We start from the raw sequence: 14,241 nt of genomic DNA on the forward strand, positions 1-14,241 counted from the left end.
AAACTGAAGGAATACATAATGACTTGCTGAAGAACATTCTGTAGAAACTTTTTATGGTGCGGATCAGTCACACTGAGCTGATGCTCAATCCACCCAAAATGTCAGAATTGATGCAGATAACAAAAAGTTAGATTGAAGGTTCATTATTGACGTTATACTGTTCACATTATAGCAAATGTACACCAGCAGGCACCAGCAGTCTGTCTGTGTCAGTCTGTTTGCACTGCAGACAGTAATCAGCTACCTTGAATCTGGCAAAATATGAAAATGATATTAAGATTGCATGATGAATGTTTCTAAATAAATGTATGTTAATGAAATTACCAAAACTTAAATGACATATGCAAACCTATGGTGTGGACTATTCCACCCCAGCTAAACTTTGCCAGGGGCCTTAGAGGTTCCTGCATCTGTGCATTCTGGCCTGATGGAGCTGTGAGGAAACTGAGGAAATGGTGTCAATATTTGCTCTATGTCAATGCCCAGAAAATAAAAGAGGTCAAATATGGACCACATTATGTTAAAATCTGACTTTTTGATTTTTGTGGAATACTGTTTCAGTCAGCAGCCATTCAACAACAACGCTTAGTGTAGATCTGCATTGATTTAGCTGTGAATTAAAGTGAGGCAGCTCCATTAGAGGAAATGAATTCTGAATGACTGAACAGGCCTCAGGGTGGGTTCTCCTCATTTTTACTTCCTTTGCTATCTCTATCTCTCTTTTTCATTGTGTCTTTACCCTGCTCGCCCACCACCATATTCTGTCTGCCTGTCTGTCTGTCTGTCTGTCTGTCTGTCTGTCTGTCTGTCTGTCTGTCTGTCTGTCTGTCTGTCTGTCTGTCTGTCTGTCTGTCTGTCACCCCTGGGCTATACAGAAGTCCCATGCTATTACTTTCTGTTAACCATAAAATGGAGAAAAATCCCATTTGACCAACAGTGACCAGATCAAGACACCTGGAGCTATGTAGCACTGTAACACACACACACACACACACACACACACACACACACACACACACACACACACACACACACACACACACACACACACACACACAGGAAATACTGTTAGTGCTACATGTTCGAATGCACTTCTGCACACATACATTCCTACATACACAAATAGGATTGCCTCTTGGCAAAACCACTTCCAATGAGCCCATCGAACCAAGTCTATTGATTCTCTGCCTTTTCTCTCCCTTGTCCTGGCCTCCATCATCCAGCTGTATTTTTCCTTCTTTTTCTACATCTTTACCAGTCTTTCCCACCCCCCCACCACCTCTGTAATTGATTCTCCTCTCTACATCCTCCTGTCACAGGAAGGGCCTCCTGGTCGAGCTCCTTCGGCCTCGACACGGCCTCTAGATTGAAGATAGAGAGAACACTAATCCACCAGCAGTTTAGCAACTCTGCCCAGCTGGAAAAACCGAGATCTTGACTGATTCCACTGCTGTAGACATTTCTAAATGCTGTCTAATACCCAGTAATATAAATGGACCACACTGACCTGGCTGAGGAACAACACAGAGAAATACTCTGCAAAGATGGAGGCAAACAGTCTACACAGTGTATCTGAAAAGGTGAAGTGGGTGGTAAAATTGTATTGTTTTAGACATCCATCACAGTTTACAGCCCCTCTTCCTGCTTCAACTTTGACTTACTGTCGTTGTACTTTCTCTATGCAATGATAATTGATTCATTTCTAGGCACTATCACTCTCAGTTAGTGCTCCAATTAAATAAATTAACTAAACTAAAACCCCATTTGATTTATTTTTACGCATGTTGCCATTTTTCCAGAAACAAGCAGTCACATGGATAACGTTATCAGAACTGACACAGGTGTTGGTCAAAACTACAAAATAAGGCCTGAGTTGACGTGAAACCAAACTATCTTGAGATTTTTGAGTTTGGATTTGAAGGGCCCTCGATTTCTGTTGCATATTCGAACACATCATTCACTGCATTGTGCAAACTATGCTGCTGACACTCAAAAGACTTTTGAAACAAAGACAGGGAGAATATGTTTTGACTTCCTGCCCTGTCCTTACAGGACTATACCATTGTGTTTGCTAGTTTTACTTGTTTTGCAGCTTCTTGACAAATGAAAGCTAGACAATTTAGACTTTTATGTGACTGTATTCTACCATTCCTGCCATCTTTTATTAATGGAAATAAATGGCTGTCTGGAATGGTGGGGAAATATATTAAAACATCTCAAACTTTGCAGCTGTATTTGAAAAAATCTCATCAAAAATGTTAAGCTATGGTGATTTGTAGTCTAAGAATTACACCAGACACACACTTGTATGGTCTTTGAAGGTCAGAGGAGTGTAACAAAGCATTAAGATTTGACTAATTGACCCTAAAAGAAAAAAAAAAAAGTAACATATTGAACGACTGATGAAACATACTCCCACTTCATACTTTAAACACAGACTTTTCAAGCTTTTCAGCTGAAAGTTCAGGCAATTTAAACCTAACACTGCAGATGTAGTCAGACACAACTTGCAAGACGACCTCTTACACCCAATACTAAGCACTTTGGATCAAAGTGGTATCACCCTGCACACTGAAACAGATACAACCAGGTTCAACATCTCTGATATTCAATACTGTAGACTGATAGGGGAAAGTACAAGAACCTTGATCAGCGTAAAGCAGCATCTAAGAGCTAGAATATCGTAAAACCAAATTAGTCTCCTGCCGAAACCTTTTAATCTCCAAAGGGGAGGTGAGTTATTGAATCACTGGCAGACTGGCAGATTTGATCATAAATGTCTGTTTTTAACAACTTATGCTGCATGATTGATGATCTGGTCGTACCGTCTTGGCTGTCAGATGCAGAACATTAACCGTCAAATTAGAAAATCTGCAGGATCCAGTCAGAAAACAATCAGTTAACACACCTCAGGCAAACAGAGACCTGAGACTGCGGTGCAACAGAATCTGCCTGACTGCTTCAAACACCTCTGACATTCAACCCTTTACACAGACGAGCTAAACCTTTCTTATCGCTCTGGAAATCAGCCGCTGCAGTGAGTGTCATATACACAACATCACTGCCTGAAGATACAGGAACAAAGAGCAGCTGATAGATCGCACTGCCAAATACAACTGTCTTATACCCCTCCAACATCCCGTAGATGAGTGTCTTACTCTGTGCTGCATTAGGGATCAATGCCAACAATACAACACATTCCAAGCAACCTTTCTAATACAGTGATGTTATATCCTGTGTAGACAAACAAAGGGCTGCAACAATAAAATATTATATATGAAGTTTATGCCAGTTTCAGGCTTTTCTGCTGATGGGCAGTCACTGGAGTCAGTACAACGAGCAATGTTCCGATGTGCCAAGAAAAGGCACAGAAGAAGACTGATGGCTTCCAAACTTGAATGGAGACAACACACAAAATTGTTTCTTTGAAAATACCTTAAAAATTGGTTTTGCAAATGTTTTATGTGGGAGAAAATGCATTCAGCATGCTTGGTTTACCCATATTGTACAATGCAGAAGCACTGACTGTTAACATAAACTTCATTGTCCCCTTTAAGGTAACTCATGATACTGCTTGTTAATAAAATGATTACTGCAGCTTTAATCTATCATTAGAACATTTAGAAAATGTGCTGGTTTAAGATTATTAGTGACTATTAGTGGAGAGTAAACAAGATGACAGCTAACAACTGCCTGTCCATGAAAAACTTTAAATCAACAATCCAATCAAGCATAATCACAGTCACATTAATATTTAAACAGGCACAGGAATTACATGGAAAGGAGTTAATTATGTTCTAATTACATGTAACCATCTCCCTGCAGTATGCCTTGCATCCAGAGCGGCTATGTCTCTCTGTGCTCGGCTGGCTGTGACGGCGCTGCTGTCTGCTGCAGAGCAGGGGGAAAGCTTGACAGTGTGTCTTTCCCTCTAACGCAGGCTTGTATTTTGCTAATATTGCATGTACCATTGAGAGTCTGTTGAAGATACTCAGACCGTGCAGCATTTAAGCTGTCATTTCTCTTTCAAACAGTAAATCCTCCAAAGACATGGTGCAGCGCTCGCTGAGAGAATTCCAGTCTGATAGATAAGCGGCTGATCATATCACATCAGTGCGATACATGCATTTCATGCACGGAGTGGCAGAGTTTTATAAAGGTCACCTCGGTCCTTCCAAAGAATACAAACCTTTTTAAGGCTGGTTGGGTTCATCTAGATATTACTCAATTGTTTATGGAAGGTCAGGTGATTTGCAATCAATTGCTGCAGTTCACAGATCACCAGGTTACATGTTAACATGGTCACTGACATGGAAAAGGTGAAAACTCAGTGCCCAGTGGCAGTTCTGCTTTTCCAGGATGGCAATCGAGTCTTCTCCAAAGGTGGTAAGAAAGTTCCTTTGATCCAACATAAAATTGTATGATTTCAAATGATTTCAAACCCACAGGCAACACAGGATTACCAACCCTGATGTCTGAGACCCTCAAAGGCCCCAAGGCCCAAAATTATCTCATGAAAAGAGTGGAATATCAAGGGCAGCTGCTACATTTTTTGTAGTCTTGAGGCCATGTCTTGGAGAGGTGCCATGGGTCAAAATCTACCTTAAGATGCAATATTTCAGTTGATATATATGGTACATTTTCTTAAATAAATTTCTGAGCATATAGCGCTGATTGATTTCTGGGGTTTGGGGGAACTTGGGAGCTTAACAGGGCCCCACAGAGCATTTTTGCCCCCTGGGTCCCCAAGTAGGTTAATCCGGCCCTGTGAACAGGCTGAATTCAAGACAAGTATAAGCATTTAACAGCATAAATAGACTCAAATGCAACCCTGGAAAATGTGCTTCAGAGCAAGACTATCACCACAAAAAGAGACAGATTCTACAATGTCTGTAAGAACAAAAAGCAATAATCTTCCTGCCATCTGTCACAACTGAAACACTTCTGAGCAGAACTGGATCGAACAGATGCTCTAAATGTTTTGAAATGATCGCACATTTCTCTCTTTTACCAATTTTAAGATAACTGAATATGACACCTCTGTGCAGGAAGTGGCAAAACTAAATGAAACAATTGCTCTCTGTCAGGAACACGATCCACGGCGGCTGAAATTAAACACAAACCTCAGAATAAGAAATGACAGCTCAGGATGACGTGAACGTAATTGAAAATGAGTTAAGGGGAACAGCTAAATTGACTGATGGCATAAGAATACGCACACACAGCACACACAGCACACACAAACCAACTAGCAGTGAAAAATAGAGTGCAGCAATCTGCAACAAAATGATCAAAATCATGTGTGTAAAGCCAACGTCACGTACAACATAATGCACAACAGTCAGAAGACGGCAGCACACACACCTACATACACATTGACGTGCGTCCAGAAAAGGCTCTGAAAAATGCCTATTATAAATCAACTCAAAGCAACAGCCCTTATGCTTCAAAGTCATCTCCGAATCGCTTATCCACACATTGAGCCACACTATAGGAATACCAATTTATAGTCCTCTATCATATCATTCAGAGAGAAGGGCCAGGAAGAGGGGAGACAGAGTGAGGGAGGAGGCGAGAGAGGGAGACAGAGAGTGGAGGGGAGGGAGAGCAATGACCACAAAATACCTATTTATACATTTCAATCTTATCTAGGAAGAAAAAAGAGAACACTCCTGCAGAGATACTGACGTCCACACGTACAGTAGATGGATATACAAATGCATTCAGTCAGTCACTCATTCATTCACTCACCTACACACACACACACACACACACACACACACACACACACACACACACACACACACACACACACACACACACACATACACACACACACACACACACACAGAGTCCCAGGGCTGCAAGATAAGAGAGGAGAGTGTTCTGGGGAGAAAGCTTCCTCATTGGTGTGCAAGGCTGCACATGTTCCAACCCTCCCTTATATCCCCTGTGTGTGTATATGTGAGAATGTGTGTGTGTCTGCATGTGCGTATGTGTGAGCACTCTCTTTCCTTCACTGCCACTAAAAAGACACAGAGGACCTATTGTGCCCAAGGAAGGAAAATCACTCCATTTTCAGAAAAGGAGAGGAATGAACAGCTCTCTCTCTCTCCCTTTCTCCCTCTCTCTCTCTCCCCTTCCGTTCATCTCTCCCGACCTCTCTCCTTCCCTCTCTCTCCCCCTCTCACACTCTCTTTCTTCTCCCCTCCCATTCACACAGCAGCTGAAATGGCGAAGCTTGTTAAAAAGGAAGCCCACATGCCAGCATTCACAGCTTTGCTTACCGCAGCATCTCCCCTGCTCTCCGTGTGCCTTTGCACCAGAAACCACGGATGAAAGCAACTCGATACGGCATCTAAAAAAAGTTACGACACTAAGGGGCCACAAGTAAATGCATAAAAGGAAAGAAGTGAAAAAGGAACAGGTAAGGAAAATATCAGGATTTGGAGTAAATGGGGTGTTTCATGCAGCAGTAACAGCAAAACAACATTAAAGGAGAATGTTTTTTTCAGCAGCTCGTTCACTCTGGAACACAATTTTGCTGCAAACAATATTATCCAAAACTCTGCTTACTGAGTGAAACTGAGGTTCCTGCCTGGCAAGACTAGTTTATTGAAACAATCTATCATGGAAGAATTGTGAACCGGTGGGGATTAGCTGATGTCAGTGGCCCAATTCTTGCTTGATGGATGATATGAATGTACGTGTGCAGAGTCTGGGAGAGCAGATGTGATGATGGGGAAAAGCCTTCATTATCAGTGGCTTCAAGATAAAGGATAAATCATCAAAACTTGGCTCTGATTTCTGTAGTTTTGCTTATTGTTCATGCCATTTAAACATTGCTGTGATCTGGGAATGCGGGAACACTGTTAAAAACTAAGAGCAGTTGTAAATAAGTATAACCAATCTCATTAGCAAAAGAAAGCAAAGGGAAATGCAAATTCTTACCCAAACTGCTGTTAACATCACTTCAAGATAACAGACTTCAGCCCACACTAACGCATTTGCTGTAGTTGTGCACATATAAACTGCGTCCCAGTTCCACAAAAAAACACCAATTCTTTGAGTATTTAGTATTTTAAAGTATACACAAACAAGAAGGTATGCAAAAAATGTGTCATAACAAAGGAAGTGCAGGAGATGCTCACAGCTGGCCCAAATTCAAAAGCCCTGTTTGATTCACTAAAACGTGACTCACTGTGCATCCGTGGCAAACCCACAAACCTGCAAATATATCTTGACTCAAGGTTCACTTTCAAGCCAATCCCAGAGCTTTAAAGTGAATTTCAGCATTCAGAAGATGAGGAGACGTGGATCAACCTCCAGAAAAAGCCACAAAGTGGACCTGAAGTTCAGATACTCTCTCCAGTGTGTTGCATTCCTTCAGTGCCACCAAACCATGTAATGATCAACACAAAGACTAGAACTGCAAATGCAACCAGGTTACATGTCAGATGGAGGGAGTGTCCCAATGGCCTCAAGCTTAGACAGACCTGTTCCAGCAGAATAAAAAGTCGGACCTCTCAGTAAATCACAGACCACCACAAAGCATGCCGCTTTGCAAGCTTACTCTCAAAACAGCGTAAACCCCCTCATCTCTTTCAAGCAGGGCCCTCAGTAGGTCCCAGCCGTCAGATTGGAACGAGGCCCTGTTGCCGGCAACATTTCAGCACCTTGGACAGCTACACAATAGCCAGCCGAGATCCAGCGGGGGAAAAACATGAGGACAAAAGACAGAGGAGGAGGTGAAGGAGGGCGGTGGGCCGGAGACATACAAAAGGGAAAAGGGGGAAGAGAAGAATTTGGCCGCTGGGAGGCCATTCACTGAGGATACAAAGGGCTAATGTCAACTGGAGTTGAAGGACAGAAAACAGAATTAGCATTAGAGCGGGTAGCACAGTTCATCCATGTCACACGGTCAGGAAAGAGAGGACGAAATGCACAGGGGATGATAATACACACATATGCACAAACAGCAATTCTTGTCTCCTGTAGGAGTTCAGTGTCAAGACACGCCACACTGTTTCCACTCCACATCACCGGTGTCGTGTTTGAACGGCAGGATGTGGTGGAATGCTGCATCTTGTGAGCAGTGGTTTCTTGTGGAGTCGGTGCTCCATGCAGCAGACTACCTTCCATTTTCAGCACAGGCACATTTTCTTTTACTGCTTATCCACAAGGGGCAATTCACTACTGTTAATTGCTGCACTAATGACAATTCTTCTCTCCTGTAAGATTACAATGCTGAGGAAGCAGCAGTTGTTAAAAATGCCACATTTTTCAATGTACATATCTCTCTTGAGACCAAACACTATTTTTTAGAGAATACAATGACTTTACAAGCACAGCCTCGTCCCTGCTGAGGAAATTATTGACACTCTGCATTAAACATTAGCGCTGTCCATGCACCATCAGATGGATGGAGCAGGGATTTCAGATGGAGGGGTGGGAATTTGGAGAAAACCTTGAAATGCTGTGTCAGGTCGAAGACAGAAAGAAGCTATGGCTATACAGCATGTCCACCGTTAGAGGAGAGAGACAGAGAGAGAGAGAGAGAGACAGACAGACAGAGAGAGAGAGAGAGAGAGAGAGAGAGAGAGAGAGAGAGAGAGAAGGAGGAGCTGCAGGCAAGCTGCTTTCATTTTCTTTGGCTCACCACACAGTCTCAAACACACACACACACACACACACACACACACACACACACACACACACACACACACACACACACACACACACACACACACATTAGAGCAGTCCACAGCACACCGCAGCATCCAAAAATAATTATGCACAGTCTAAACAAAATTTACCTCAAGCTCAGGATCTTGACAAAGTGCTTCAGTGAAAGTTTAATGGCGCAATTTCGCCGCGCTGTATTGCTCCCCTATAGCATACAATATTCTCTATAAGTTGTACATTTCCAAAGACACTTCATATTGAAAGCAAAATAACATGATTCTCTCTGTCAAGAACTCACATATCCTTTCACACCCATTCTCAAGTTCAGTTTTTTTTTTTCCTTTTTTTCTTTTTAAACAGACAAATAAGTCTTCTATTTTACATAAAGATTTGATTCTTTAAAATACAGCACTTTCAAAAAAGGAACATTTCCATTTTGCAGAGAGCATTGTTGATAAAATAGTTGAGTGCAAAGGCACTTTCTGGATTAAGTATAGTAAGATTTTGCCGCTTGTTGGATTTTGGAAAGGATTTCTTTTATGGTTTAACACTCACCATTTATCTGTGTATGCTAAATATGTACAGGAATGTCAATATGTAGCATTTCCTCTTCTACAAAGAATAATTATTCAATACTTTTTTCTGTTTTTCACAGGGAAAATAAAATACAGTTTTATGAAAAGCACAAAGCCATATTTGTACACAGTCCTGCCCATTATATACCTGCCGTCATCAAAGTCTTTTGGAATTTCATTTTTCAAGAAAGCAGAAATAATTTAGAACCTCCAGGAGAAAAAAAAATAGAACTGCATAATAATATACTTCTTATACTCCTTTTATACATTTTGAAAAGAAAAAAAAAGAGAAGAAAAGGAAGAGAGAAAAAAGATCATAAAAGGCTTCGGTTCGCTTCCAGTCAATCATGTAGGATTGAACACAGATAGATAAGATAGATATATAGAGAGGGCTATTATTACAGTAACTGCGTGATTATTATGAATGCTGCACAGAACCTGGGGGGGGGGCATTGTCGCTATCTTACAGTTGGCTCATCGCAGTCTGTTTCTCCAGAACCTCCAGGTAGTCTGGTTCTGTTTTTAGCTTCCCAGGGAGCAGAAGTGGGTGCTCATTGTTTTTGGAAGGGTGTTCGGCCCCGTAGTATTTCCTGGGGGTCCCGTACAGCACAGTTTTGTTCAACCTGTCCTGGTTGGTGACATGCCGCCGGGCTGTAGCAGCCTCATAAGGGGGCACGATACAAGGTCTCTTAGGTAAAGTGCAAAAGTTGTAATGGAAAGGGGGGACACCTGCAGCTGTGGGAAGCTCTTTGTTGGGCCTCTCCCCTAAGTTTTGATACAACATCTCAGGAGGCTCTGGGGTGGTCAATCCGCATGATATTGGAGATTTATCCATAAAATCCATTGTGCTGATGGTGTAGGCCCCTGGGCTGCGGGTGAGGACATCATCCTTCTTTGCATCCAGGGGCCCAAAGCTGAGCTCCTTCAGGTTGCGGTAATACGCCACCTGTTCGCCATCCTTCTGCATGTAGATAGGGTTTTGGCACATGGAGCCCACAGGTGGGGGGATGTAGTTATAAACGTGACTTTCAGATGTTTTGTCTTGGGTGGGTTCGGGAGTGTAGGAACCATATTGCACTTGAAAAGAGTTGAGATCTAAGTTGTTGGCGCCCGTGGGGACGTGTTCCACTCCTTTGCGCCGCTTCAGAACAAAAACAAAGAGGCCTGCACCAAAGCAGACTGAGAGGATGAAAACAACAAGAAGGCCAAGAATCAGGACTGAAAGTGGGACCTCAGGGTGTAACTCAGGAGTGTGGATTCGAGATTCAGTGGGGCTAACTGAGCTGAAAGAAGAAGATGAGGAGGGGGTGATAGCCTCAGTGCTGGGGCTCATTAATGTAGGGGCTTTTGTAGGGGGGGCATTCTGTGGGGGAGGCACCTCGCTGGGCTCAGGACAGATGGCCTCGTTGCGAAGCGAGCGCAGAAGGCGACCTGCGTGTTTAGATGGCGAATCACACGTGATTTCGTTGACGACTACACTGGTACTGGACAGCTCCATCCAATTCTTGAGTGCCACAATGTCACAGGTGCAGTCCCAGGGGTTCTCCTGGAGGTCAATCTGGATAAATGCTGAGAGCTGGTCGAGGACCCCTCGAACCGGAAGGTAGGAGAAATGATTATTCCGCAGGTTGAGTCTTGTCAGCATTGTGCCACCAAAAACATTGTCAGGCAGCGATCTTAGCAGGTTGTTGTTGAGGAAAAGCAGCTGTAGGTTATGTAAAGCGTTAAATGTTTGTGGTAAAATGTCTTTGATGATGTTATATTCCAAATACAGATACTGGAGTGACTGAAGGCCAACGAAGAGAGACTGAGAAAGCGATTCAATGTAATTTCCATTCAGGTAGAGCCGTCTGAGGTTTGTTAGATTCTCAAATGCACCTTCCTGAATCACTGCGATCCTGTTGTTTCCTAAATGAAGCAGCTCCAGTGAGCTGTACTCTGTGAGATCAGTTCTGTAAATCACTTGTAAGTAGTTACCGGTCAGGTGGAGTTTCTTTGGGTAGGAGGGCTTGGGGTTCAGCTCACTGATGTTATGCAATTTCCGTTCTTGGCAATTGATGTTCAATCCACTGTCAGGGTTTTGTGATGTGCACACACACACACTGGGACACAACATGGGCACAGGGGAGCGCGTCTGGTAAACCATTATGGGCCCAAAGACATGCTTGTCCTTTGAGATGCGAGGGGTGGGCCTGTAGCGCATTTTTGGTGGACGAGAAGCTTTTGGGGCACGGGTGGGGGTGATCACACCAGGGTGGTAGGTCGGGGGCAGGACCCCTTGAAAGTGAGAGTCAGAGGGGTGGTGAACACGCTCACCAGCATTCCTGCGTGGGCACAGATCCTGCTTTATGAGCTGAGTGATGTCTTTACCGTGCAGCCTGAACGGCGTCTCACACACTATGTCCCCCACAAAGACGGAAATAGTGTCCAACCAGGATTTGAGGGGAATCAGGTCACAGGTGCAATTCCAGGGGTTCTCCTCCAGCTGGATTTCCATGATGCCGCCTATGTGCTCTAAAACCCCAGCAAATGGTAGCATTTTGAGCCGGTTGCCACGTAAATCCAAGTGGGTGAGGAGCACAAAGCGGAAAATATTGGGAGGTAAAGACAACAGCAGGTTGTCATTCAGGATCAACACTTTGAGCTTATTCAGCTTACTGAAAGCGCCTGGCTCTACAGCGCTGATATAATTATAGTCTGCCTGTAAATACTCCAAACTCTCCAGCCCTGCAAAGGTGTCCTCCTTAATCACCTCCAGGTTGTTGTTGTTCAAGTGGAGCCGCTTCAGGAAGCGCAGCCCGTTAAAAGCGCCGGTTCGGATCTCCTGCAAGCCATTATTCCCAAGATGAAGTGAAGTGACATTGCCATAATTGACAAACTCATTGGCGCTGAGCCGTGACAGGAAGTTTCCGTTTAGAAAAAGCTGAGAGATTTTATTTGGAGGCGCCAGGAACTGACTGACGGTGGTAAATCCTTTATTCTCACAGTTGATGTTCAGTATGTTCTCCCGCTCCTCGCAGGTGCAGCGGGTCTTGCAGATTTCTTTGGAGGCTGAAGTTTTGCGGCTCTCCGTTTCGGACGGTGACAGGCTGGTGACCGTGAGGACGCTCAGAAAGAGGACGCCGCTCAGCATTTTTACAGCCACAACTGGTCGCTGAAAAATAGATCCAGCATTTAACTTTGCAGCGTGAGCCTTAAATGGAAAGGGGGAAAAAATCTGGGGGTGAGTTCTCACAGAAAAAAAAAAAAAAAGGTAGAAGAGCTCACACACACACAAACACACACTCACACACACACAACAGGCGGGCTGAAAATAGGCGCACCACCGTTATTTGGTGTTAAAATGGGACCGTGATGTACGGGAGATGCGCAAATCTCTCCATTGACCTTCACTTTGAATCCCCAAAAAATCCAAAGTCCCTCTCAAAAAATCAATCCTGAAAAAGAAAAATAGCGCAACCATCACAAATCAACGGGATCCTGTGTGGTGGATGGACTTGGCACATTGTCAGAAGCAGAGGGGAAGCGGAGGGAGAAAAAGCCGCTTACTGCAACCCTTTTCCTTCTAGAGAGCGCCGATTTATTCAGTGGCTTCACGCAGATCACCAGCAGCTGCGGCCAAATAATTAGAGAGAGACACGGGCTGCGAAACGATGTGTCTCTTCTCCTTCACACAGAAAAAGCACTTCATTTTAGTCCAGGCAAAATAAAAACACTTTTTAGAGATCCAGAAATAATGCGCAAAGACGCACCATGACGCGCGGCCGGCTTTCCTTATCGACTTCTCCAAAAGAAAGGAGGCAGGTAAAAGTGACCATGGGGAGAGAAAAGAAGAGGAAAAAGCTGCGCGCGTGACAGAAAGAGAGCGAGGAGAGATATGAATTCTCGGAGCTGAGGCATAACTACAGCCTGTGCCGTCGGTCCTCCTCCGCTTCGCACACTGAGAGCTGCACTGAGCGTCTGCTGCTGCTGCCTGACTGCGTTTGTGCGTCTGTGTGTGTGTGAGTGACTGAGAGAGAGAGAGAGAGAGAGAGAGAGAGGGGGAGAGAGAGAGAGAGAGAGAGAGAGAGAGAGAGAGAGAGAGAGAGAGAGAGAGAGGGAAGGGGCCGTTACGTCACCAACACAGTCAACACACACATACACACACACGCACAGAGTAAGAGAGGAAGTCTTGAAAGTAAGAGACCACTATCCTGCAAAATTTGTTTTAGCTCTTTCTCATTTCGAAACCGTTTTATCTTGGACAGAGTGATCAATTTGTCCACATAATAATCTGAATTTCACTTTCTTTGATATCAAATCTGAGGCATTTTTTGGGAAAAGTACATTATTATTATTATTACTGATGTTATTGTTACACACAGCGCAGCAGCATTCCGTCCGGATTTACAATTGGGAAACCTGTGGAACAAATCAAAAATCAAACTGGAAACTGGAAGCAGTTACATCATGTTCCTCGGATTTTTCACATTTATAAAAATGTTTGAAGTGCATTCCCTAGTTCTCATAAACGATTAATAACTTCACTAGAAACCTTGATGCCAAACAGGAACCCAGATTGCATAAAAGCCTTCAGATAAGCAACTGGAGCAAATGATGTGATTAATCTATATACCTGCGAAGCAGGGATGTGACATTATCATGCAAATGTAATCCTACAAAAACGGAGCTACATAAATCATACTGCTGCCATCCTTTTAGGGGAAGCTTGTTTATTTATTTATTTAATTCGATTTTATTTTTACCCATATGGCCACTAGGAGGCAGGAAAGGCCTCTTTTTTCGACTCTCTCTGGCTCTGTCATTATGTGCTTATTTTCTTGTCTTTAGTCTTCAGTCTTTATCTTTCACTCTCACACAGGTTTGTATTTCCAAGACTAATTTAGCAGTTTCCTCATATTCCTGAGCCAGATAGGACAGTGATAGATAGAATAGTATGTACAGGAAAGAGTAGAGCACACAATAATAAATGAAATGCATA

The 14,241-nt window shown here is 43.4% G+C and overlaps 1 protein-coding gene across 1 annotated transcript; it reads right to left on the bottom strand.

The window, feature by feature from the left end:
* Positions 1 to 8,831: 8,831 nt before the first annotated feature.
* On the bottom strand, positions 8,832 to 13,237 carry slitrk2 (SLIT and NTRK-like family, member 2). The gene has a single exon (XM_070963058.1). It carries the CDS (start codon positions 12,391 to 12,393, stop codon positions 9,724 to 9,726), a length of 2,670 nt encoding a protein of 889 aa, XP_070819159.1. The 5' UTR covers positions 12,394 to 13,237; the 3' UTR covers positions 8,832 to 9,723.
* Positions 13,238 to 14,241: the final 1,004 nt, after the last annotated feature.

This window comes from Chaetodon trifascialis, chromosome 5 (genome assembly GCF_039877785.1).
Source record: "Chaetodon trifascialis isolate fChaTrf1 chromosome 5, fChaTrf1.hap1, whole genome shotgun sequence".
NCBI classification, from domain to species: Eukaryota; Metazoa; Chordata; class Actinopteri; order Chaetodontiformes; family Chaetodontidae; genus Chaetodon; species Chaetodon trifascialis.